Source organism: Carcharodon carcharias, chromosome 7 (genome assembly GCF_017639515.1).
Source record: "Carcharodon carcharias isolate sCarCar2 chromosome 7, sCarCar2.pri, whole genome shotgun sequence".
Taxonomy (NCBI): Eukaryota; Metazoa; Chordata; class Chondrichthyes; order Lamniformes; family Lamnidae; genus Carcharodon; species Carcharodon carcharias.
Window position 1 is genome coordinate 13,913,678 of NC_054473.1, and position 26,288 is coordinate 13,939,965.

At 42.0% G+C, this 26,288-nt stretch overlaps 1 protein-coding gene across 2 annotated transcripts in view; it reads left to right on the forward strand.

The window, feature by feature from the left end:
• Nucleotides 1-652: 652 nt before the first annotated feature.
• LOC121280373 (rab GDP dissociation inhibitor alpha) overlaps nucleotides 653-26,288 on the forward strand; it is a 58,124-nt gene continuing 32,488 nt past the window's right edge. The window contains exons 1-2 of one of the 2 annotated variants that reach the window (XM_041192316.1): nucleotides 1,061-1,194; nucleotides 8,878-9,003. Coding sequence is in view for 1 of the 2 variants with exons in the window: in XM_041192315.1 (XP_041048249.1) it covers nucleotides 804-848 (45 nt within the window). In the remaining variant the exon portion in view is untranslated. Of the gene's footprint in view, nucleotides 849-1,060; nucleotides 1,195-8,877; nucleotides 9,004-26,288 lie in introns of those variants that run through there. The other variant, XM_041192315.1, reaches the window with a different exon arrangement.

The following is a 26,288-nucleotide window of genomic DNA, read 5'->3' on the forward strand; positions in this document are numbered from 1 at the left end:
AACATTTAGTATTTCAATGAACTCATGAAACGCCATAGCATACAAAGCTACGGGTCAAGTGCTGGAAAATGGGATTGGAGTAGAAAAATGCTTAATGACTGGCACAGACATGATGGGCCAAAGGGCCTCTTTCTGTGCTGTAAAACTCTCTGACTCTATAATAAGAGTCACCAGGCTTCCTAAGCCTCCTGTATTTACACCGGGCCTGGTCTTATTATTGTAATACTATTAATGAGAGCTTTCAAACAGGGGATTGGGAATTACAGCGCCCTTGGAACTACATCTCCCATGCCGCATTGCGGGGGCAACGACCCAGTGGCCTCAGTCTTCCTGGCTGGACTACAGTTCCCAGAGGGCCGGCGGGCCTGCGCACGCGCAGTGTGGGATGCCAGCCGCCTTTCGGCCGTTGATGAGAGGACCGCTTGGCACTACTTTAACCACTGCACTGATGGAGGGAGGGGGCGGGGAGGAAGGTATCCCGGGGCGACCCCGACGTCGTGTCGATCTTCGCCCTTTGATCGCCTTTACCCAACTCTCAAGCCCGTATGGCGAGGCAGCGCTCTTTGCTCGGAGCCGTCAGGACGTTGCAGCTTTCTTTATTGTTTTGAAAGAGGGTGCACTATTGCCTGAAGGCGGACTGGCACAGCGTCTGAGAGAGAGAGAGAGGGGGCGGGGGTGTGTCACGGTCTGTGGTGATCAGCTCCAACCTGTCATTAGGGAGAGGCTTAGCTCACCTTCTCCACAATAAGCAGCATTTTTATTTAAACAATAAATAAACATTGGCACGGTAAATAACAACAACTATGGATGATGTGTATGATGTGATTGTCCTGGGGACTGGATTGAAGGTGAGTCCTTGTCAGTAATTAAAATTGCCACCCCCTTTGTATTAATATTTAATGTGAGTAGGTGGAGGAGATGGGATTTGAATGGCTTGTTGACTAGGTGGCTGCTGTCATGCATAGTGTCTGGTTTGGAGAAGGCAACCAAGGATGTTGCAAAAAAGAGTTCTTTGCAAATATATGTGATTTGTAAATATTCTTAAACCCTGCTCATCTGAAGCGGCCAATCATTAACTGTTGATTTGCTGCATAAACCTTGTAACCATTTAGCCTTTCAGAATTAAATTGTAAAGTTTAAAATTATTATTGGGACAGGGAACCAAAACAAAAGAGCCACACGCTGTCTGATCTGGTGAGTGTTTCTGGCATTATCCTTTCATTTTATGAAGGTGTTTCTAAATTGACTTTGAATGATATATTGAAATTAGGAGTATTTATAGAAATGCAGCTGAAGTTAACCAAATATTTGAGAGACTCGGTGCACAGTCAACTCTTCAGTAAACCAAAATTACATCATTTCTGTTCCTATTATTATCAGTGATGTAGAGTGATTTTTTTATCTATATAAATATTTCCTAAGTTTTAAGCTCCTGTTAAAATATATAAGAGTAGCAGGAATCATCGTTAATACTTGGAGAATCTGGGATTAAAATTAAAAAGCAGATGAGAAATAATTTTGAATCATTGATTCATAAATAAAATATTGTGAAAACAGCTTGTACACCTGCTTATATATCCATTAATTAAATATACTCTTCTGGCACAATGGCTGGTTTGTCCCATCACTCCCCTATCCTTGCTGGCTAACATTGATTCCTGCTCCCCGCCCCCTCGCCTTTGCATAATTTTAAAATTCTTACCCTTGTTTAAAATCCCTCCAAGGCCTCGCCCATCCCATTCTTTGTAACCTTCCCTGTGTTGCAATTCACCTCCTTCTCCTCACCCCAAAAATTCCCTCTGGTTGTGTATCATCTACTCCCTTCACCCTACCATTAACAGGTGTGCCTTCAGCTGCTTAGGTACTGTGCTCTGGAATTCTCTCTCCATAACTCCCTTGCCTCCTCATAAAACCCTTTAAAACCTATTTCTCTGAGCGTGCTTTTGATTAACCCATTTTAATATATCCTCTTTTGGCACATCATCATTTCTCCACCCCCCCCCCCAGTGTCTCTGTGACGTGCTTTGACGTACCTTTTTGCCAGCGTGAAGCTAATCCATGCAAGTTCTTTTCATTGTCTTTTCCAGTAACAGAGAGGAAAGAAAACAGATAAAATCATGTATCTGTTTATATATGTATATTCATGTGATTACATTTAAACTCAGTACAGGTGTTGGTTTTTTTAAATTAATGTCTGGACTCTTTTTAAGTGAATTTGTTCTGCAAACTGTAATACTTCAATGAAAAAGTGCTCCAAAGGGCTGATCTTTAAGGTCCCTTTGTTTATCTAACTAAGGCCATAGCCAAGTGCTGGATGGGATATTCGGCCTGTTGATTAAAATGGAGTTGCACATACTGTTTCTGGAGCCTGTCCCCTTGCGGAAGGAACGCGTGACTGCTTTCAACTGATTCTTTCCCACCTCTATGTCAAATGCATGATATTCAGATCCATAACTGGAGCATAGATTAAGTGGCCGTCTGCTTGAGTGGGAAAGCAAGAGATTTGTCACTTGGTGCTGGCCTTGGCTGGCTGAATGATGGGATAGTCTGTCATAATTCTGGGACCTAAACAAATGTAATTGGAGGAATAGCCTACTTCAGAATCATGATGTCTGCTTCTGTTCGCCCTTTCTCCAGTTTCCCCTCCCATGCAAGCAATGATTTATACTGGAGTATGGTTCCAGGCCCATGCCTTTTCCATCCAAGTGACCAACCCATACGGTATCGGTGGACTCCTTAACTATAGAAGGCCTTGCTCTGATGCGAAAAGTGGGAAGTTTGGCAGCCAGTACCCCTCCCTAGTTCTACCATCCTGACTACAATTGGCTAATGCATCACAGAGCGGGGATTAAATCCAGAACTTTCCTGACCATCACACCATCTGGTATATTTGCCCATTGCGCCATAAGATGGCTTTGTGCATTGATTTTTTTAAAAGCTCAATAGAATGGTTTTTGTGTTAGATATGATGAATAGCATGATTATGTAATTGTCTTTTGACTTCCTCCTGTATACAAACTGTCAAAGGACTTCCTGATGGTTTAATGAGCGTGCTTTATTTTAGTATGAATCCACTTGTAGCAAAAGGGTTGCAGATTTGAATCCTGGTTAATGCTAAGCTAGCTGATCTCAGGTTTTGGGGGTGCGCTACAATTGTTGGCAGCATCGCTGTGCCAGGCAGTGGAGCTGGGATGGGGGAAAAATCAGCCCTGGTTTCCACTTCTGATGGTCACCGAATAAACCCTTTATCCTGTGTGGATTTCAGGTGAAGGCAAGATCTCTGGTCTGGTGCTTCCCACCATAAGATTGTCCACTCAGTCGCATAATCATGGGCCTTGTTAGTATGTGCGATCAGTGAGAGGAGGGAAGAAAATGCAAAACAAAACTGGTGACTCAGGATGCAGTCAACACAACAACAGTGCACCCTTAAATATATTAGAACAAATCAATGTTTTATTTTCAGCAAAATAATTTAATCACTTTTTTTTGATAAAATGCAGATGTATTAATAAAGGAATCTAAAGCAAATTAAAAATAATTCAGCAGTGCAATTTTTTGTTTTGACCAATTCCATTCAAATAATTTTGCATCAGTGAAGACCATGATACCGCAATTATTATGATAAGTTTTAATCTTGTAGCATATTTTATGCCACAATGTTTATAAATTAAATCTGGTGCAGTATTGTCATGACATATCAATGTAGAATGTTTGGGAAGGTATAATGCAGAGTGCCACAGGTAGTACTCGGGAGAGAATGGATAAATCTTCGCAGATAACTTGCAAAGCTTCTTTATATTTAAAAAAGTGTATATATGCAAAGTTGTATTGCATATAGCACTGGGCCACTAATTCTTAAGGACTGAGTAAATCCTGTCCAGAACTTATTACATAGGATTCTGGATTTACACTAGTATTTCAGGGATTTTGACCCAATCCTTAGAGCTATGGCCACTGCTCTATGATGATTGAATGTCAAATTCTGGGATGTTACCTGGTAGTCTACAGTCGCATCCATTTTTTTCCATGAGAGGCACCTTGATTGATGGCGTGTCCCTAGTAAACTTGGCTTTGTTCAAGTTGAAAGGAAAACCTTGGTTTTGCTATTTGAATTCAGATCAGCTAATGCCATGTATCACCTGTTACTGTGTCATGATGATCTCTGTGACCCTAATCAATTGTCCAAGGCCACTTCCAGCTACAATCAGTGCACCTGCTGTGCAATTTTTCGAAGAGAAAAATCAACAGAAACTCTGCAGTATGGTAATAAGTAGCCAGCTTGGTGGTGAGATTAAGGTAGAAATCCAGTCTGAGAGGTTTGACTATCAGCCACAGATCCTGACATAATCAGATCTGCACAATTGGATAAGTGTCGCAACTCATTTCCAGTCACCTAATTCTCCATCATCCAGTTCCGCTGCTGCTTTGCATTTATGTTTTTTGGTTGAAGTCGTTTTAAATAAAATTTTGTCTTAAAATTAAAACAGAAAATGCTGACAATACACTTCTTAAAAAAAACTTAATCCTGATTTATGGGCATCGCTTGCAAGGCCAGCATTTATTGCCCATCCCTCATTCCCCTTAAGAAGGTGGTGGTGAGCCACCTTCCTAAACCACTGCAGTCTGTGTGGTAAAGGTACTCCACAGTGCTATTAGGGTGGGAGTTCTAACGTTTTGGCCCCGCGGTGGTGAAGGAAGGCAACATATTCCCAAGTCAGGATAGTGTGTGACTGGGAAGGAAACTTGGAGGTGGTAGTGTTCTCATACATCTGCTTCCCTTGCCCTTCTACTTGATGAAGGTTGTGAGTTTCGGCGATGCTGAAAGAAGTAGTCTTGGAGATTTTCTGTAGTGCATCATGTGGATTGTAGATAGTGCAACCTGGCAGTGGAGGGAGTGGATGTCTAGTAGCGATCAAAAGAGTTTGTCGAGCACCTTGGTACAAATCAACTGGCCATGTTTTGTGAACTGTGCAAACAACTGCCAATGCCACACTTTAAAGACTGCTCATTGGCCAATACATTCAACAGTCAGTGATGGCTGCCCTGAAAAATTATCACTTTTTAGCCAACTTTTGCTCAGAATATATACCCCCAAATGGCTTTATGTCTAGGTCTTTACTGTGTAAAATGGCAAAAGAGCCTCAAAAATTACTCCCCCCGAGTAATCTACCTGTGCAGATTATTTTCCTGTATTTTAGCAGCTCTGAGGTCACTGTTACCTGTTACTTGTGACGTTTCACAAACAATGCTTCTCATTATCAAGTACCTCCTTTCACTTGTCAGTTCGACTTAGCCATTTGGAAAAGCAGGCACTAATGAAAAGAATTTGCATAGAGTCTGCCTTGACAGTATAGGATTATGTTTATGTTGAGTACCTCATTAGCCATGGGTTAATAATTTACAGTAATAACTCATGGGTGAATGTAACACTTTTATATCCATGGCCATATATCATTCATTATGCCATGAATTTGACAGTTGTTTTACAATTAATCAGTGTATGTGGGGAATAATGGATAGTGATGAGTTATTTATAAGGCAGGTTGTAATGGGGAGCTTCAACGTCCTCTCCGAGAACTGACTCTTTGTTACCATGGTCTAATGGAGTGCTAGGCATGGTTGGGTGAAACCAAAAACAGCTTGAGATGGAAAAAGCGGAGGACAAATTGGAACAACAGTAATGCAGTTAGTTGGCATTCCAACAGTTGCCCTGATACTTGCTGTCGGCAGCCATTATTAATGATCGTTTTGTCTTCATAAAGTGGAAACAAGGAGAGAAGTATATCTCATTAAAACTCTGCTCCAAATACCCCTTTGCCACATTGTGATGCTCACATAATGCTGATGTACATTGGTTCCCTGTGCGGCAGTGCTTGAAAATTAAAATTCTCCCCAGCTACATTCCTTCATCTAAACTACCTCTATGCAGCCTCCTCTAGTCTCATATTTCCCCCTAAATGTTCTGTCCCTCTGATTTATCTCCCTATTGTGATGATCTTTCAGCCTTCCCGATCACATGCTCTAGGATTCCCTGCCTAACCTCTCCAACTTTTCCTCCAAAACTGGCCATTTGTTCAAGCTTTTTAATTTCTCCTTTCCTGCCTCAATGTCTTGCTTTCCATACACTTGTTCTGTGAAGTGCCTAATTTGCATATCCTTCATGTTATTTTTAAAAAGAAGCAACTGTAAATTTTTAAAATTTCTTTTGCACTCCTCAGAGCGTCGGAAAAATGAAACCCTTACCCATTGTTTTGCACTTAATCGTTTTTCTACTGCCCCCATGTCAATTATTGAATGAATTAGAATCGTATGGCACAAAAGCAAGCCATTTGGCCCGTTGTGCCTGTACTGGCTCTTTTAAATAGCAATCCAATTGGTTCCATTTCCCCCTGTTTCTTTCCCAATAACCCTGCTAAATTTTCCTTTCCAATTATATATTCAATTCCCTTTTGAAAGTTACTATTGAATCTGCTTCCATCATCCTTTCAGGGAATGTATTCCAGATCATATCAACTCACTGATTTTTGAAAAAAAATGTTTCTCATCATCTCCCTTTAGGTGCTTTTGTCAGTTATCTTAAATCTGTGCAATGAATACTCAAATAACTCAAATCACTTTTCAGTTTGTTTTCCTGTGCATGCCACATGGTGGAAATTTACAAAAGTTGAGATGTGCATAACTGAGGTGCTTTAGCGCCACCATAGGCGGGAGGTTGTTCATACAACATGACAGAATCAAAAACATGTGAATTTAAGTGTGGGAATTGATAATGATGGGATGGAGGGGTTGTTGCCAAATTGGGAAGAGGTTGACTTACAAGTACCAGAAACAGGAAGTTTGTGTAGGTTCAAGATTTTCAGTTTTATGACAAATGCACTATCATTTCCAACATATCATAGTTTCCACAAATCCAATTGCACATCAAAGGGAGATTTGGTCTGACGTGTGCTAACTTGTTTTTTTTTTCCCTCCTGCATTTTTTAATGGTGATTAGGGATTAGGCATCTTGTATGTGGTTCATGGCATATAATGTTAATTTCACTGGCTGAGAAGCGCGGTTTTTAAAAAAGAAGCCGTTGTCACACTTCCTTCATCCTCCAATTCTTGTAATTCTAAAAAGTGAACTTTGGAATATAAATTTAAAACACTGCTTAAAAGTCTTTATAGCAAGGACAAGATCAAATCTTACCCCACAAACTTATATAGTCGTGTTTTTCAGTGGTGATAATGATGTGCCTGGGAAGTGAATGATCTGCAAACTTGATTGCAGGAAGAGGCTTGCCTCTGATAACCATCCTCACCTGGTGATAGTGCTGAGATTTAGAACTCTGTGGAGCGAAGAACTGAATCTGTGCCTTCCTAATTCTGTGACACCGTGTATTGGTGCTTGGTTGGACTGTCCTGCTAAGTCAATTTGCACCACCCGTTTTAATTGTGACTTAAGGAAACCATGCTGAAACTGGTATGAAATAGATATATTGCATCTGTTGAAAACAGTTTTTGAAATTAAATATTAGGACAGCCAGTTGGTTGTTGAACAATGACAAGTTATCAATACAATCTGGCAGATTTTTGCCTGAATGTTTGTGGGCTCTGTGTGAATTGGTGAACAGCAGGTAGTTAGGATCGTATTTTCTGGGACAGGATTATCTGTCAGCTTTACATGTAAGACACTAAGTATTGTTGGAAATGCTCAAATTCTTGAATTAAATCTGAATTTGCTGAGGGAAAGAATGTTGTAGGTAATGAGACCATGAGAAGGGAGATACGTGTGCTGGAGACCTATATTTCCGTAATATGTTATATGTCTTGTGTATCATGTGCCTTTCCTATTGTTGCATTTACTTCCTGTAACGCCTTCCCTGTCATACTCTTAAGAGCGGAATTGTCCCAGGTTGGCACTAATTGCAATAGCGGGCGGGAAAAAGGATGTTTTCCCGCCAACTACAATGGCGGCTTTTCGTGTCATATCATCCCCTTCCTGGCACATCCCACTTCATTAATAACGCATTCCCGGGAAACACGCTGGATCATTAGCGGGGCGGCCTTTGATTTGCCCAACCCGTCATCATCTCAGGTCTTCGGTAAAACCCTTTAGGATGCCAAATTTAGAGGCTGCCCCTGCACAGGTCAAGCATTCTTAAAGGGATAGGAAGCCGCTGGGAACTGATGGCTGTCAAAAGGAGGAAACATGCTGCTTCCAAACTTAACGACACTTCCCTTTGAGTACCTAGTGAACGCAGTGGAAGCCCACCGCGTAGTCCTCTACCCCCGCTTTTGGCAAAGACCAGCAAGCAAGGTCATCATGGGAGATGGCGGCAGCGGTGGTCAGTGCCAATGCCCTGCAAAAGAGGATGAATGATCTCCTCCGTTCCACCAGGCTAAGTCACTCGTCTCTTCACTCTCAACTGACACCCTTGCAAGCCCATCACACATCCACAGGGACCTCATTCACTGCCAGTTCAGGGGACACTCACTCTCTCACACACCTTCGTCTGCCCTGCAGATCGTGTCCTCATCCCGTCCATGGCACCACTCACTGCCCACACCTGCCAGGTATCCTTATTATCTGGCTTGGCAGATGTCCTGCATAAACTCCCTCCATCTGTATTCATGCAGGACAAGCTAGCACACAACAAAAGGCAGAGGTTGCAGACTGGTGGAGGAATGCCTGACTTTAAGGTCCTCACAGACTTTGAAAATAGAATTATCCAGCCGGCAATGATTTGGACCATTCCTGTGCTGACGGTGAGGTCGGCCGTGCTCAACCAAATGAGGATCCGGCAGTGCAACATCCATCAGATAACCATGTTGTGAGTCAGATCCCCTGTTCTGCAGTCCCCTGCCATGCACTAATATATCTCCTTGCTTTTGCAGGCACACCTGGGAAGCAGCCAAGGGGGTCCACAAGTCAGGTTCTTGGCTAAAGTGCCGAAGACACCTCCCACCAGCGCAGAGAGACAGATACACCTCGGTGGGACCTAGCCTCGGGGTCACAATCTGGTGAGCACATCGCACTGTCTGATCCACAGCAGGTTGCACCAGGGACTTCCCAGTTTTCCAGCATTCGGAGGACTGCTGGAGGCTAGATATCTGCTGTCAGATGACTGGTCATCTCTGGACTTGGTCATACTTCAGTGAAGCTGAAAAGGCAAGCTCAGGGACATCAGGAAGGAATGTCTGCTGCACTCCTCAGATTGCAAAGCACGATTGAGGCGTCAGTCCGCCTTCAGTCTGAGGTGATGGTGCGTTGGCATGCCAGTGCACCATGGTCAATACTGATAGGATGGCAGCCGGCCATGGAGACTTTGGTCCAGGACGTTGGTCCTGCACTGCTGTATGGGCTGAGCCCCGTCACTGATGCTGTGGTTGGCTTCCAGTAGCGTCAATGAGAGAGGGGTGTGGGGCAGCTCGATCTCGCTCCAGTTTCCCCTTTTCCTGAAGGAGTCAGCCAGGGGTCCCTGGGCACCCATAGGAGGATCAGAGGTGCACACCCCAGGGCCATCTACCCAGGTAATTCCGGGAGTATTCGGCCCACCCGAATCCCCTTTTCCTGTGACCCTAGCGGCTCCAGCTCCACAGGCCAAGGAAGGTACCACTGCCACACAGCAGGACCCTGAAAGCAGGCCGGGGCCCTGCAGGTCTTGGGCCTCCAGTGGACGCCCGTCAAGGTCATCACAGGGCATTGCAGTCAAACAGGCTGTCTTCACCTCTGCTGTGGATGTTGGGGGAGCACCAAGACATGGCGGCAGGGTTAGGAAGGTTAAGATGATGTATTTTCACCGTGTGGGCAAGGATGTTAATCGCTTGTACATAATGTTGATTATTGTAAGTAAACTCCCAAAAATGTCACCCTGTCTGTGGCTCCTTGTTATGATGAGCAGTGCTCATGTCAGTCTGAAGTGAAACCTTGGCTCCTGCACAAGATGAAGGCAGGTGTGTTGGTCCAGGGCCTCATCCTGTTCTTTGTGCAACCTTCCCAGCACACTGATGTGTGCCTTTGCAGTCACTGGACACATCAGTCATACCTGCACCTCGGTGGGTCTTATTATTGCTGTCAGAATGTCCTGGGCCAGTGGCACAGGGTTTTGTCATTCTCTCTGTGTGCTCTCAGCACCTTTTTGAGGTGCAGCTGGTTCACCACCACCCCCCCCAATCTCATTAGCATCTGTGTCTGGTGACAGTCTGGCCATGAAGGGTTCAGCTGATGGAGGATGCTATAGGATCAGGAGAAATTAAAGATTCCCTGCTGCACCTGCATGCTATGACCCTGCTATGTTTTAGGATTATATCTTTTGGTATGTAAGAATGTCATAGTTTGAGACTGTATCTTTAAATTTTGGGTAAATGAAAGGGGTCATGCATCTTAACCTGGGGTCTGCCTGACAATAAGCCTGTGAATTTTAATTGTTTAACAAAGATCGAAGGGAGAGTTAAATTACTTTATTGAGATGGAGATGGTGGACGTTAAAACCTGAGGACAGTGACAGCTGTTTCTAAGTCAACAATAAGAAGACCCTAAGGCCAAGAAAGGTGCTGTCAATATCAGGCTGTAAAATGTTGTGCTGGAACCTGTCCCTTTTGTTCTAGTGATGAAAGGCAGTGGTGATCAGAGATAGCTGGCTGACCCTTCTACTTGGATGCAAAACTGATGTGTTTCCTTTAGCCATGGAGAATGGGATAGAAGGGGCTATTTTGAGATCAGGTTACAGACTTCCCTCTGAACAGAGGAACAGGAATAGGCTATTCAGCCTGTCGAGCCTGCTTCATTATTCAGTTCGATCATGGCTGAACATCTACCTCAACACCATTTTTCCTGCGCTATCACCATATCCCTTGATGTCACTCGTCTCCAGAAATCTATCGATTTCTGTCTTGAACATACTCAATGATTGAGATACCGCAGCCCTCTGGGGTAGAGAATTCCAAAGATTCACCACCCTCTGAGTGAAGAAATTCCTTCTCATCTCACTCTTAAATGGCCTATCCCTTGCTCTGAGATTGTGTCCCCTGGATTTAGACTCACCAGTCAGGGGAAATGTCTTAACTACATCCACCCTGTCAGGCCCTGTGAGAATTTTGTAAGTTTCAGAATGGCTGCCTCTCATTCTTCAAAACTCTAGGGAATACAGACCCAGTACACCCAGTCTCCTCAGACTGTCCTTGCAAGACAATCCTGCCATCCCAAGGATTAATGTGGTAAACCTCCATTGTACTCCCTCTATGGCAAGTATATCCCTCCTTGGATAAGAGGACCATAACTGTACACAATACTCCAGGTGAGGCCTCAGCAAGACTCTATAAAACTGCAGGAAGATATCTTTACTCCTGCACTCAAATCCCTTTGTGATGAAGGCCAACATACCATTTGCCTTCCTAATTGCTTGCTGCACCTGCATGCTAACTTTTAATGATTCATGAACAAGGACACCTAGGCCCCTTTGGACACTGCACTTCTAATTCTCTCACTATTTAAGAAATATTCTGCCTTTCTATTTTTTTTCTACAAAGTGAATAAATTCACACTTGTTGACATTATATTCCATCTGACATGTTCTTGCCCATTCACTTAACCTGTCCAAATCCTCTTGAAGTCTCCTTGCTTCTTCCTCCTGACTCACCTTCCCACCCAATTTGGTGTCATCAGCAAATTTGGAAATATTACAATTGGTCCCCACCTCCAAATCATTTATAGAGATTGTGAACAACTGTGGACCTAGCACAGATCCTTACGGTACCCCACTGCCACCCTGAGAATGATCCACTGATTCATGCACTCTGTTTTCTGTCAGTTAACCAATTCTCATTCCATGCTAGTATATTTCCCCCAACCCCATGCACTCTAATTTTATTTACTAACCTCCTGTGTGGGACCTTATCAAAAGTCTTTTGAAAATCCAAAAGGCACCACATCCACAAGTAATATCCTCAAAAAAACCTGTCAAACATGATTTCCATTTCATAAATCCATGTTGACTCTACCCAATTTTACTATTCTTTTCTAAGAGTCCAGTTATCACATCCTTTATAACAGATTCTAACACTTTCCCTATTACTGATATCAAACTAACAGGTCTATAGTTCTCCATTCTCCCTCTCCCTCTCTTCTTAAATAGTGGGGTTATATTTGCTACTTTCCATTCTGCAGGAATCTTTACAAATTCTTTAGAATTTTGAACATAACCATCAATGCATCCACTGTCTCTCCAGCCATCTCCTTCAACACTCTGGGATAAAGTTCATCTGGTCCAGAGGATTTATCAAGCTTCAGTCCAGTTAACTTTTTAAGCACTGCCTCTTTACTAATACTAATTTCTTTTAATTCCTCAGTTTCACAAGATCCATAGTTGCCTAGTATTTCTGGGAGATTTTATGTATCTTCTTCCATGAAGACAATCGCAAAGTAACTGTTTAGATTCTCTGCCATTTCCCTGATCTCCAATATAAATTCTCCTGTCCCCACCTGTAATGGGCCCACATTTGTCCAAGCTAATCTTTTTCCTTTTCACATACCTAAAGAAGTTATTATAGCCTGTCTTTATGTTCCTCACTAGTTTGCATTGATGCTCTCTTTTCCCTTTTTTAATCAGCTTCTTGGTCTTCCTTTGCTGGGTTCTAAATTGCTCCCAATCCTCAGACTTACCACTTTTTCTGGCATCCTTATTAGCCTCTTCCTTTGATCTAAGGCAATTATTTTGTTAACACGGTTGATTTACCTTTCCCTTTGGGTGTTTCTGCCTTAGAGGAATGCATATCTGTTGTAGAATGTATAGTATTTCTTTAAATATTAGCCATTGCCTGTGTACAGTAAAATCTCGGTGTATTTTTCCAATCCACCATAGCCAACTTGCCCTCATGCTTTCATAATTTCCTTTCTTCAGATTTAAGACCCTAGTTTCAGAATGAACTATCCTTTACCACATTCAAACTTAATCAAAATTGTATCATATTATGATTATTATTTCCCAAAGGCTCCTTTACAGCAAGATTATTAATTAGCCTTTTCTCATTACACAACACTAAATCCAAAATAGCCCAATCCCTAGTTGGCTGTACTGCTCCAGAAATCCATGTCGTACACACTCCAGGAATTATTCCTCCAGAGCATTAGTGCTGATTTGGTTAACCCAGTCTGTGTAAATTGAAGTTGTCCATTAATACTATATTATCCATGTTACAGGCATTTCTAATTCCCAGATTTATACCACGCCCACTACATTAGCACTGCAGTTTGATGGACTATTAACGACTCCTACCAATGTTTGCTGCCCCTTGCTGTTTCTGAACTCCACCCAAACTGATTCAGCATCTTGATCCTTTGATCTAAGATCCTCTCTTACTAATGGACTGATCTCATCCCTTACTAATAATGCTACCCAACCTCTTTTTTCTTTTCTGCCTATCCTTCTTAAATGCTGAATATCCTTGGATATTCAGTTCCCAATTTTGGTTACCTTGTAGCCACCATGTAATTAAATTTTAATGGCAATTTAAATCATAACCATTTACCTCCATTTGTGCATTCAAATCATCAACCTTTTTGCGAATGCTACATTTATTCCGATAGAGTGACTTTAATTCTAAGCCCAGAAGTATCACAGACATAAGAGAGTTGCAGTTTTTGGTCTTGTGTGGTCTGCAGTCAACTGGGAGGTGGGGAACAAAAAGAGATAGATGTTAGCCAGGCCTGCACCTTAAGCAGAAAATATTGACTCTGAATGCAGGTGTGAACTTGTGCTCAATTTGAAAACCAAATTCGAGGCATTAAAACCATGCCGAGCTTTCGCTTAGCTGAAGCTGGAGGGAGAATCCCAAGGAAGACACTGGTTGTCAAAGGTAGTATTGGGAAAGGGAAAAGAACAGAAGTAAACCTTTGGGAGCTGCAAAACACTTTGGGTTGGTTCCAGGAGAATTGAATGTAAAAACATAGAAATAGGAGCAGGAGTAGGTCATTAGGCCCTTGGAGCCTGCTCCGCCATTGAATATGATCATGGATGACCCTCCGTCTCAAAGTTGTACTCCCGCTCTCTCCTCATACCCTTTGATGCCTTTAGAGTCCAGAAATCTATTTCATTCTTAAATATATTCAATGACTTGGCCAGTACAGCCTTCTGTGGTCGAGAATTCCATAGGTTCATCACCCTCTGAGTGAAGAAGTTTCTCCTCATTTCAGTCCTACATGCCCCATATCCTGAGACTGTGACCCATTGTTCTAGACCCCCCAGCCAGAGGAAATATCATCCTTGCATCCAGTCTGTCCATCCCTGTCAGAATTTTATGTTTCGATGAGATCCCCTTTCATTCTTCTAAACTCCAGCGAATACAGGCCTAGTCGGCCCAATCTCTCCTCATAAGACAATCCTGCCATCCCAGGAATCAGTCTGATGAGCTTTGCTGCACTCCCTCTATGGCATATGTATCCTTTTTTAGGTAAGGAGATGAAAACTACACACGATACTCCAGGTGTGGTCACATCAAGGCTACAGTAAGACATCCTTGCTCCTGTACTCAAGTCCTGTTGCAATGAAAGCCAACATACTGTTTGCCTTCTTAATTGCTTGCTTTCAGTGATTGGTGGACAAGGATACCCAGGTCTCTTTGTACATCAACATTTCCCAATCTTTCACCGCATTAGTCAAGGCCACCATTCTACTTGTGTGAGATGAGAATTGAATGTCAGTAGGCTATTTCACTGTGGGAGGTGATCCTGTTTCACAGTAGTTCTTGCATTAGTACAGATAGGGTCTGTTAGTGAAGAGTAGGAACCTGGACTGACTTTTCCTCATTCACTACCCCAGAAGCACTAAGGACAACTGTAGCACCTCTGCTATCACTAGAACTGAGGTCAGCTAACTGAGCACTGAGGAAGATTTGCATTTTATTTTGTCTTTATGTAGTTCAATACCACACGACAATCATTCCCTTCTCGAGCCGTCAGTAAGATCCAAGGGCCATAAAAATCAGTTAATCAAAAAATTCTATTTACCAGATTTGAAGTTCCTTTGCCAGTTAAATAGTATATTATATTTATACCTGAATGCAAAGATTGGGCTAAGGTCTATTTTCAGAATGCTACAGCTAAATCATATTACAGTACAGTACTTCCTGGCAGTGAACTAACCAGGTGATCCAATGTATAATCTCTGCATTCTTTCCCCTTGACATCTAATGTTCCCTTTGCCCCACTGTTGACAGCCATGTTTTATCTGTCAATGAATTGCCTCTCTTAATCTTTACATTTCATCACCTCTCTGATTTCCTAAGACACTGTTTAAAACCATCTCCTTTGACCAAGCTTTTGGTCACCTGTCCTAAGATGTCCTTCGTTGACTTGGTAATTTTTTTGTCTTATGGTCTCTTGAACTGTGCAGGGTAATTTTCCTCTTTTAAAGGTGCTATATAAATCCAGGCTGTTATTGCAATATGCTGTCACTTACTGTGTGCTGATCAGGCAGCTCAGCTGGATGCGCTCGAACATTCAAAACTGACAGGCAGAAAAAGACCCATAGGTCCGTCGAGCCTGTCCCACACTGATGATTGCAACGTCATGACTAGACCCTTTCTACCCTTCCCCCACTTTGCAAGTACATAATCTCCTGAAAAGACAAATAAACAGACCCAGGGCCAATAAGCAGCAGGGGCCAGTGTATGGTGGTGGAATCTGGAATTTTCGTCTCCGACCCGCTAAGGTGATCAAGATCAGTACTGGAGATCATATTGATCATGTCATGTTAACTGTTTATCTACTTATATGATGCAATCTTTGCTCTAGTCAAAAACCAATTGAGGTTCCTCTTGAAAGCATGCGGAGTAAGCACACATCACACCAGCTGGAAACGGATTTTTGAGACTCATTACTCTCTGAGAAAAGAAGAACCATCTAACATTTAGCCTACTCCTACGTATGTGTAGTTCAAACACGTAGCCAATCTTTTGAACTAAAATAATCTACCATGAGACACGTAAGCCAGTTCTTTTAATTATTTTATAAATCCCTATCTCTTCAGAAGTAAATAGATAGAGCTTTTCAAGCCTGTTCAAGTAACTAAGGTTCTTTAAATTGGGGATGTTGTAGCTCTCTTCTGAACCTTTTCCAAAGCCACTGTATCACCCACTCTATGAAGGGACCAAAAATCTGTGCAAAATAATCCAATTGCAGTCTAGCCAACGAGATGTACAATGACAGAATGGTGTTCTTTGATTTCTACTGAACGGTTCTATACAGCCTAATGCCTTGCTTTGTCAACAACACCTCTGTATTAGTAGTGAACTTTGAATGATCTGTTCACAACATGTACATCCTTGTCTCTTCCACTTTTCAGCATCATTCCTGTAAGTATGTTCTGTGTTTATCCTGCATGCACAAGGACCCTTGCACCGATCCTATGGGACACCGCATGTAACCTGTTTATGGTTTTGGTACAACAATTTTTCTTTCTTGCTGCAATGCTCTGGCATCTCAAATCTAGTTCACATTTAAATCACGTAATATTACTTGAGCTCCCTGATTTTCTCTCTTTTAGGCATTTGTATGCCCAACAATGAGCCTCGACCCGTCACAATATTTTAAAGAGAGGCAAGGATCCAGACAGATGCTGGACTGTAGAAGTCTGAGTCCATTAGGCCTTGATACTGATATTAGCATAGCAATTACAAGGTTCATAAAAGGTAAACTCACCAGATGGGAGAACTAAGACTATTAAAATATAAATACCAGCTGGAAGTGCTTGTGTTTTTAAAACACTACCTCATTTTAGTGTTTGTATATTGAAATTACTTCCTACACTTTTTAATTGATACATCTAATAAGAGTTTAAGCATTTTGTCTTAACGGGCTATTTGGCATGTGATAAGACACTGATGGACCTGCTAATTTGTCGATGCTAACAGATTTTGGCACTTAAGTATTAATTAGTTCTCAAGACACGGGTGACTGTTGTACTGCCCATCCTGAGATGCTTTGAGAAGATGGTGGTAGTAGGTGAACCATTATATTGAGTTGCTCTGTGACTGATGCTTCCACAATCATGTTCATTATGGGATTCCAGAATTCTGAGTGAGTGATGATGAAGGAATGATTAGTATCTAAGTTAGAATGATGTCTTGCTTGGTGAGGTTGGTGGTTCTTTGAGAAAGGCTGTCTTTGGTGTGATTGCCTCATTAATGGCTATATCCTAAATTCTTGATCGTGCCACCAATGATGCAACAGCATTAAGAACATCCCCTTCCAATCCTCTGAACCCATAAAATTTAATCAGGACAAGAAATACAGCTCGGTTGGCTGGGCTTTGTGGGGCTAGAATCTAAGTTCTTGAGGGTCTCATGACAACTGGGCAATAATTTGGTACCCAAGATCCATTTACTATTGGATTGGATCTGTCAACATTGAGGAAATATTAGCAGTGACCTCTGTGATTTAAAGGGGTGATAGCCAAACCATTTGAATGTATGGTACAGAGTTAATTTTCAGGAATGAGATGAGCTGCACTGCTTTTTCTTTCAAGACCAAAATTAGTGAGGTCAATCCAAATGACTGAAACTTGCCAGAGAGTGTTGAATTTTGTTTGACTTTGTTAACAAATTAATGACTGGGTGAAAGCTGTGGGGCTCTGATGCACTATTCTTTGTACTGTCATGTTCTCCCTCTAAACAGCTAGTAAGAGTCTTAACTGTTCTTAGACTAGGTATTAGTGTTGCGTACGTCACTGGCTGTGCAAGAGAGAACGCATTGCCAAGATAATTCTCTCCTAAACCCACCTCTGTGCCATTGATGGGTGATGTGCTCATTGGACCTCACAGGGATCCGATTCACATAAGAATCTTGATTGCCAGACTGCCTGTCGGTGTTGCTCCTGTAAACATCTGCGTGTTGAGCTGTATCATTGGGCCACACTAGACATTGGATGGCTGCCATGGAAACAAGTCATACAGCAGAAGGATACCTTTTAAAAGGGCATTAACAGATGGTAATCTGTCTTGCAGGGTGGTTCATTAGGTCAGTGAATAGAAGGTGTGCTTTTTCTTTAAATGTAAGTTGGAATTATATATGTCTCAACATATTGTTGTACCAGGTAGGGCTGCACCTGCACTGTTGCTTTATTTCATTGAGACTTTTAAATCCTCAATGCCCAATTTTATAAAAAGGTTTCAGAAGATCCACCATGCCTCATATTCCATTATGATTTGGTGTTTTATATAGTCTCTTTATTTAAAAAAAAATAGAAAAAATCTGTACTTCCTGCATTTTCTGATCTTGAGGTTACCTGAAGAAGTTGCTGAGAAAATAATGAGAAGACAAGTCACTGCCAATGTGCAAAACCTTGAATAACAGTTAGCCTCTAATTGATCTCTGAGACCATTTCCTCATTAGGATGGTGAGCAATGGCTTTAAAGGGGCTGTCTCTGGCAGCTAAACATTACAATTATACCCCATGTGCAATACCTAAGGAAATCAGCCAGTGACAGTAAAACCTTGTATAGGATTGTAGATTTTCAAACTGGATATCTCAACAAAATCTGTAAACGTGCCCAAATTCTGTGTCTGGTGCTGACTTTAACCCATATTGAGGATACCCTCCATAGGGTTGTGTGGCACTACCACTGTGCCAACTGGGATAGATTTCGAACAGATCTAGCAACGCAAGATTGGGCAACCATGAGGCAACCAACAGCAGCAGAATTGTATTTAAACACAATCTTTAACTTCATGGCCTGGGCATGTCCCCCACTCTACCATTACCACCAAGCCAGGGGATCATCCCTGGTTCAATGAAGAATGCAGGAGAGCATGCCAAGAGCAGCACCATACCTAAAAACGAGTTAACAACCTGGTGAAGCTGCAACATAGGACTACTTGCGTGTCAAACAGCATAAGCAGCAAGCTGTAGACAGAGGTAAGCGATCCCACAACCAATCGATCAGATCTGAGCCCTGCAGTCCTGTTGCCACCAGTCGTGAATGGTGATAGACAATTAATTAACTCACTGGGGAGGAGGCTCCACAAATATCCCCATCCTCAATAATGGGGGAGCCCAGCACATCAATGCAAAAGATAAGGCTGAAGCATTTGCAACAATCTTCAGCCAGAAGTGCTGAGTGGATAATCCACCTCTGCCTCTTCCGGGGGTTCCCAGCATCACAGATACCAGTCTTCAGCCAATTCAGTTCTCTCCATGTGATATCAAGAAACAGCTGAAGGCACTGGATACTGCAAAGGCTATGGGGCCTGACAATATTCCGGCCATAGTACTGAAGACTTGTGCTCCAGAACGTGCCAGGCCCCTAGCCAAGCTGTTCCAGTACAGCTGCAACACTGGCATCTATCCGGCAATGTGGAAAATTGCCCAGGCACATCCTGTCCACCAAAAGTAGGACAAATCCAACGCGACCAATTACCGCCCCATCAGTCTACTCTCCATCATCAGAAAAGTAATGGAAGGGGTCATCAATAGTGCTATCAAACGGCACTTGATTAGGCAATAACCTGCTCACTGATCCTCAGTTTGAGTTCCACTGGGGCCACTCAGCTCCTGACCTCATTACGACCTTGGTTCAAACGTAGATAAAAGAGCTGAACTCCAGAGGTGAAGTGAGAGTGACTGCACTTGACATCGAGGCAGCATTTGACTGAGTGTGGCATCAAGGAGCCTGAGCAAAACTGGATTCAGTGGGAATCGGGGGAAACTCTCTGCTATTTGGAGTCATACCTAGCACAAAAGAAGATGGTTGTGGTTGTTGGAGGTCAGTCATCTCAGTTCCAGGTCATTACTGCAGGCGTTCCTCAGGATAGTGTCCTAGGCCCAACCATCTTCAGCTGCTTCATCAATGATCTTCCTTCCATTACAAGGTCAGAAGTGTGCAATCATCAGCGAACATTTCCAGTGTTCAGCAACATTCATGGCTCTAGATACTGAAGCAGCCCATGTCCAAATGCAGGAAGACCTGGACAATATCCAGGCTTGGGCTGACAAGTGACAAGTGACATTGACGCCACACAAGTGTCAGGCAATGACCATCTCCAACAAGAGAGAATCCAAACATCGCCCCTTGATATTCAATGGCATTATCATTGCTGAGTACCCCACTATCAACATCCTGGAAGATTAATATTGACCAGAAACTGAACTGGACTAGCCATATAAATACTGTGGCTACAACAGCAGGTCAGAGGCTAGGAATCCTGCAGCGAGTAACTCACCTCCTGACTCCCCAAAGCCTGCCCACCACCTACAAGGCACAAGTCAGGAGTGCGATGGAATACTCCACATGCCTGGATTAGTGCAGCTCCAACAACACTCAAGAAGTTCAACGCCATCTAGGACAAAGAAGCCCACTTGATTGGCACAACATGCACAAACATTCACTCCCTCCTCCACCACCGATGCACAATGGCAGCAGTGTGTGCCATCTACAGGATGCACTGCAGGAACTCACCGATGCTCCTTTGACAGCACCTTCCAAGCCCATGACTGCTACCATTTTGAAGGAAAAGGGCAGCAGATGCATGGGAACACCACTACCTTGAAATTCCGCTCCAAGCCACTCACGATTCTGACTTGAAAATAATATCGCTGTCCCTTCACCGTCGCTGGATCAAAATCCTGGAACTCCCTCTCTAACTGTGCTGAGTGTACATACATCACCTGGACTGCAGTGTTCAAGAAGGGAGCTCACCACTTCAAGGGCAATTAGGGATGGGCAATAAATGCTGCAAAGCCAGCGATACCCACATCTCGTGAATGAATTTTTAAAAAGTGTCTTGAACTGTTTTTGTTTATTGACTATGATCTATCTGTAGCGTTATATTGATTTTTTTTTCATAATTGCTATGATAATAAAGCTGACCGCGTTTCAAAGGTTAGGACAGGTTTTCTTGGCATGTGTCAGTATGTATCGGAGACACTGGCACAAGTAAATTTTGACTGCCTGGAATCATTGAAACTGGCAACACAAGGACATTGTTTAGCTACTTGTGTCATTCTGCTCTTGATTGAACAGACAGTATGAGCATCTTATGGACAAGAAAAATGACTTGTGAATTCTTGTTTAAACAAACTGGAAATTTCACTTGGATGTAAGATTGTAGGGTGCAGGGGAGAGTTTGTATTGGTTGCTTTACTGAGGTTGGAGCTGAAGCAGATTTTTGGGAAAGGTACAGGAAGCTATTGCTGATGTGGGAGTTCTTGATGTCTTAGGTGGAAAATATTCCATTCTTGAGAACAGACCTTCACCATTTTGGTAAGCAGATTTTTCTTTTTAAAAAAAAAAATCACTTTCCATTACATTGTTTCTAATTAGTACTATTGTATTGTGGAAATGCCTGAAAGATTTGTAAAATAGAAGTATTGGATCAGGTGATGAGAAGGGCATAAAACTGGCCTATTAACCTCTTAAAGTCTGGGTCTCTACTTTGTGCAAGAGAGGAATAAAATTTTGTTTTTATCTTGTCCTGAGGATGTCCTAAAACAGTTACAACCAATTAAGTACTGTTGGGGTGCATTGACTGCTGTTAAATTGCCAGTCAACTTGCACATGTCCAAGTTCTACAGATAGGAATAGAATGGAACTGGTGTACTGAAGTTTGAGTAAGACTCCCTCTGACTTGTATGTCATTGTCTTGTGTTGTATTCTATTTGCTTTGATTGCTGCTGTAAGTGGTGACTGCTTATTGATCCTACTAACAGATCTAGTTCTTCTAATTTCATTTTTCAATATTTCAACACAGAGCATTTATCTTGTGCTCTTTCCTGTTATGTTTACAATACTTGATTATCTTTAACTTCCATTTGTTGCTGCTCTGCCCACTTACATACTTTGTCCAATTCATTTTGTGGCTCCTGAGCTGTTTCCTCAGATTTGATGCCTCCTCTGATTTGAAATCAAGTTGAATTAATTTGCATCGAGTTTCATGAATGCTTGTCATTATGTAAATTAAGTTGGGAATGGATACTGATTCTTAATACTGAAGCACCTGGATTGGCACTGCTTCCAAACCCCTCCTGGATGCAACTCCTGTAACTACTGTATGTAACTACTGTATGCAACTACTTTGTCCTACTATCTAATCTTACAATATTGCCTCCGAGTCTGTGGGTTTATTTATATACTTCCATGTTAATGAGGTTTTATGACCCTTGAAATGGTTTGAGGAAGTTAAAACAAGGGAGAGAAAACTGTGCTGTTGCCTAGCAACAGGGGGCCCACAACAACAGAGAAACTGAAAACAGTTTGAGTTCAGTTGATGATTATGCTCTAATGTGGAGGAAGCAGTTTAAGTATATTAATAAGTAAATAATCTCTGTCGACAGCAAATCTATAAATAAGCATCTGGGTGGCCCCAGAGTAAGCTAGTCTTGCTCTCTCTACTTTTGAAAATGTTGGTGAGGCATTTAAGAAAAGGTTTTGAGCTTTCCCCAATGGTTTAATAGAAGCCTTCATTTTTATGTTGTTGTACAAAGCCATCCAGGTCTGAATATCTGTCTCTGCTATGTTAGCAGCTCTCAACTGAGGAAGCAGGAGAGGAGCTACAGTTGACATCTCTGTCCTTAGGGTTAGAAAAGGAAAACTAGTGGGGGAACAAATCAGCTTGTATATTGTGTATGGATTGAACATTATTGTCAGACCCCACGTACTTTCCAACAAGTGTAGTTTATCAGCTGTTTAATGACCTTTGATAGAAATTGGTTATGTAGACAATGCTCACTTAGGAAGGATACCAGAGGGCACTTGCTGCCTTTGGAACTGTGCCCCAGCAAAAGTCAGAAACCTAGGACAGGTGGAAAAACTTCCTATTTCATACAGTCAAACAGTATTATACAGTTTTACATAAGCTTTCCTAAGAAAGGATGTAATAGGAGCAGATTTTCTTTCTGCATTCAACATATAGTGAAGGTCAGTACTAGAAACAGCTGCTGTTATTAAGTGCATCATTGCAACATAATCACATCAGCTCTGTGTTTGCACTGGTTCCCAGGACCTCTGTTCTCTTTTTTCTAAATATATGGCTACAATTAAGCCACTTTAATCTGCCCCTGTAGCCTCCAGGTTACCATCTCTATATCTAAAATGGCCTTGCATGTCAACAGTATTTATAGACATGTCAAATGCAATATCTTTTTAAATGTTACAAATTGAGGAGATGTGAGGATTTTGCAATGAAGAATTTTGTATTTATTTGAAATCTACTATTAAGTCAGTTCTGATTTAATTTTGGCATCATTGGGCTGGCTTTAACCAAATCTTCAGAAGCCTGCTCTTTATTAATTTTATTTTTTCCCCTCCTTGAATCTTTCTGTATCATTCATCCTTTTTTGCCAAGAGACCAGGCTGGTGGTTTCTTCCAAACGTAGCTGAAAACCCCATCCATTGAACACTGGCAAAAAAGATGAAATCATGAGAAGTGTGCAGAGTGGGTCAGGTTGGCATAGGTGACATTTGCATCTTTCGTGCAGCAGAAAGCAGGAACTCTCCCTCTAGGGCACTGTGAATGTGAGCTTGTGTCATACTATTCCAAGAAATGCTACCTTGAAGGTGTTAGCAACTAGAAATAGTTTTAAGTGAATTATATCTGCATTGGTGGGTGTTAGGAATAAGCTATAGCTTTAAGTTTAAGTTTAATTTATATTTTGCATGTGTATTAAGTGAGATGGGTTTTTGTTTCACTTTAGAATGTTACTTCCAAGTCTGTGGGTTTGTTTGTATACCTGCATTTTAATGAGGTTTTATGACTCTTGAAATGGTTTAAGTAAGTTAAAACAAGGGAGGGAAAACTGTGTTGCTGCCTAGCAACAGGGGGCCCACAGAGACAGAGAAACAGAAAACAGTTTGAGTTCAGTTGGTGTATTGCTGTTTACATCTCTCTGTTTAAGAATCTTAGATGAGTTGCTCTAAAGTTAAAGAAACAGTCCGTGTTGAGTGAGTTCTGGATCTCAAGGGAGATGCCAGGCTGTCAGCAGTCCACTGGAGAGGGAACTGCAGGGAGCAGGCCCTAAAGGAAAATTAGAAAGGTCCCAAGAAGACCTTTTAAGTTAAGCCAAAGGACAAGTGCAGAAATCTAAAACAAGATCCTATTCAATCAAGTTAAAGGAAGGAACAGAGGAAAAGGCTCCGAATTAAAGAGAGAAAGCTGCAAGGGAGCAGAATCGAGGCAAAGTGGGCTTGAGAGGCCAGAAGATCTGAGGAGACAGCCAAGGGTGGGTGACTCCTTACTACGGGCCTGTGAAGCAGTGGTGTTCTGAGTATCAGAGCTCATGGAAGGCGAAGCTTGAAAGCACATGGCGATCTAGGGGAGAGGAACATCAAAAGGAAGTAGAAACCCTGGAGCTGGATCCCTGTTGAAGACGTCCAAGTGAAAGTGTAGCTTTGGAGAAAATTCCAAGGCAAGTTCTTCGAGAGTGGAGATTGGAAACCCTCATGTGAAAGATGGTGTTCACTGAGATGGGTGGGCTCACAGTGTGACGAGCATCTAGGGGGAGTTGATGAGAAATCCATAGCATCTGTCATTTCATTTGAGTGTAGTGTGTCTGACAGGTCACCCACTGGTTTACATGGACTGTATACTTACTGTGAACATTAGAGTATAAGAGATTTTTTGTAACTTGCCCTATTCTTACAAATCTGTGTAAATCTGTAAAGGTATGATTGTGGGTGAAGGAGTAGTGTAATATAGTTAATCTTTTTCTTGTTTAATAAATGTTTTATTCTTTTGTTGAAAGTATATCAGCAGACTCTGTGACTGTTCAGTAGCTGTCCTCCATGTTTTTAAACAAAAAATAAAAGTTAGGATCTATCAAGCCAGGTTCTACCCGGGAATCTGACTTATCCAGTAGTAACATCAGCTGAGATCACAACAAAGGACTATTGCATCGTACCTTTTATGGGGATCATTTTTCATTCTTGTACTTGTCACAGTGCAAGTTGTTTTTCAAGCAGGTTGTATTTGTATGTGGGAATACAGTAGGTAATACAGCAGGTCAGACAGTATCAGAAAGAGAGAACACATTCCATAACATTTCATTGAAGGCCCCATGTGAACGGCAACTGTTCTGCATGCTGGCTGACCTGTAGTTTTCCTGCATTTTCTGGCTTTATTTGATGTTTTAAGTCAGATCCTAATTATCTCAGTTTAGCCCTAAAGGCTTTTTTTTTCAGACAAATGAACAGACCAAAACTGCAAATTTGTTGTGTCACTGAGGTACCTGACCAAACAATTGCGTTGCTTTTGGGCCAGTAGGGGAACCTAAATGACTTGAATACACGAGACAAGTAATCAGGACCAACTGAAATCGATTGGGATAGATTTTGCAACTTACTGTCCAGCTCTAAAACTGGCATTGCAGATCAACTGCCTGCTTTTCATTGAATTGATTTCAACCTTTCACCTGGGAAACCAGTTGAGAATGGTCCCCATTACATCATTAGTAACTCCGGTTGGCCCTTTAACTGCTGACTCTACATTTAGATAGAGTTGATTCAGCTGGCATAAAGATTACGGATAGGGACACCAGCCATTGTTTGTCTGCATCCTGGTTTGAGTCTTGTTAGCAATTCTTAATCTTTTATTTGCATTGTATGTTTTATGGCAGTTGCTGCATTGCCCAGTAATGTTAAATAAAATATTTGACATGAAAGAGTGATTGGCATACCACACCAATGCTCATTTCTCAATTAAGCTTCATGATCTCTGTTATGCTGAGTTACAGACATTTTTAAACAGTGTGCTCACATCTAATAACAAGCAGATGAAATAAGTCTTGTTCTGACTTATCATTTTTGGGCTAGTTTGAAGCCAGAGTCTAGAAGAGGGTCTGTCCCAAAATACTCAGTTGGTGGCACTCTCCATTTTGAATCAGAGCATTGTGGGTTTAAACCTCACTCTAGGAATTGAACGCAATCTAGGATGATGTTCCATTTCATCATTGTCTGAACTTCTATCTTTCATCTGAGACATTAAAGCCTGCCTGTTCAGTTGGTGTTTTTTTTTTTGTTCTGGTCTTCGATGTATAAGCTGCACATCCTCTTGATTGCTAGTTTTCTTTCTGGCTTACTTTGTTGGCTCAGCATTGCCTTTCCAGAGTCTGAAAGGCTTACAGCTCAACTGTGAAACTGCAATAAGTGGGCCATCTTTGAATTGGCTTCACCTGTTGGTATAGTATTGTGTCCTTAATGGCACCTACTTTGTTACCAGAATGCTCCCAAGAACCATGTGCCATCTACGTTGCAGTGAAGTTTTGCTGATGTTGTGGAATTTGTCGTCACAAAGTGTATTTATAAACAAGAAGAATGGTTAG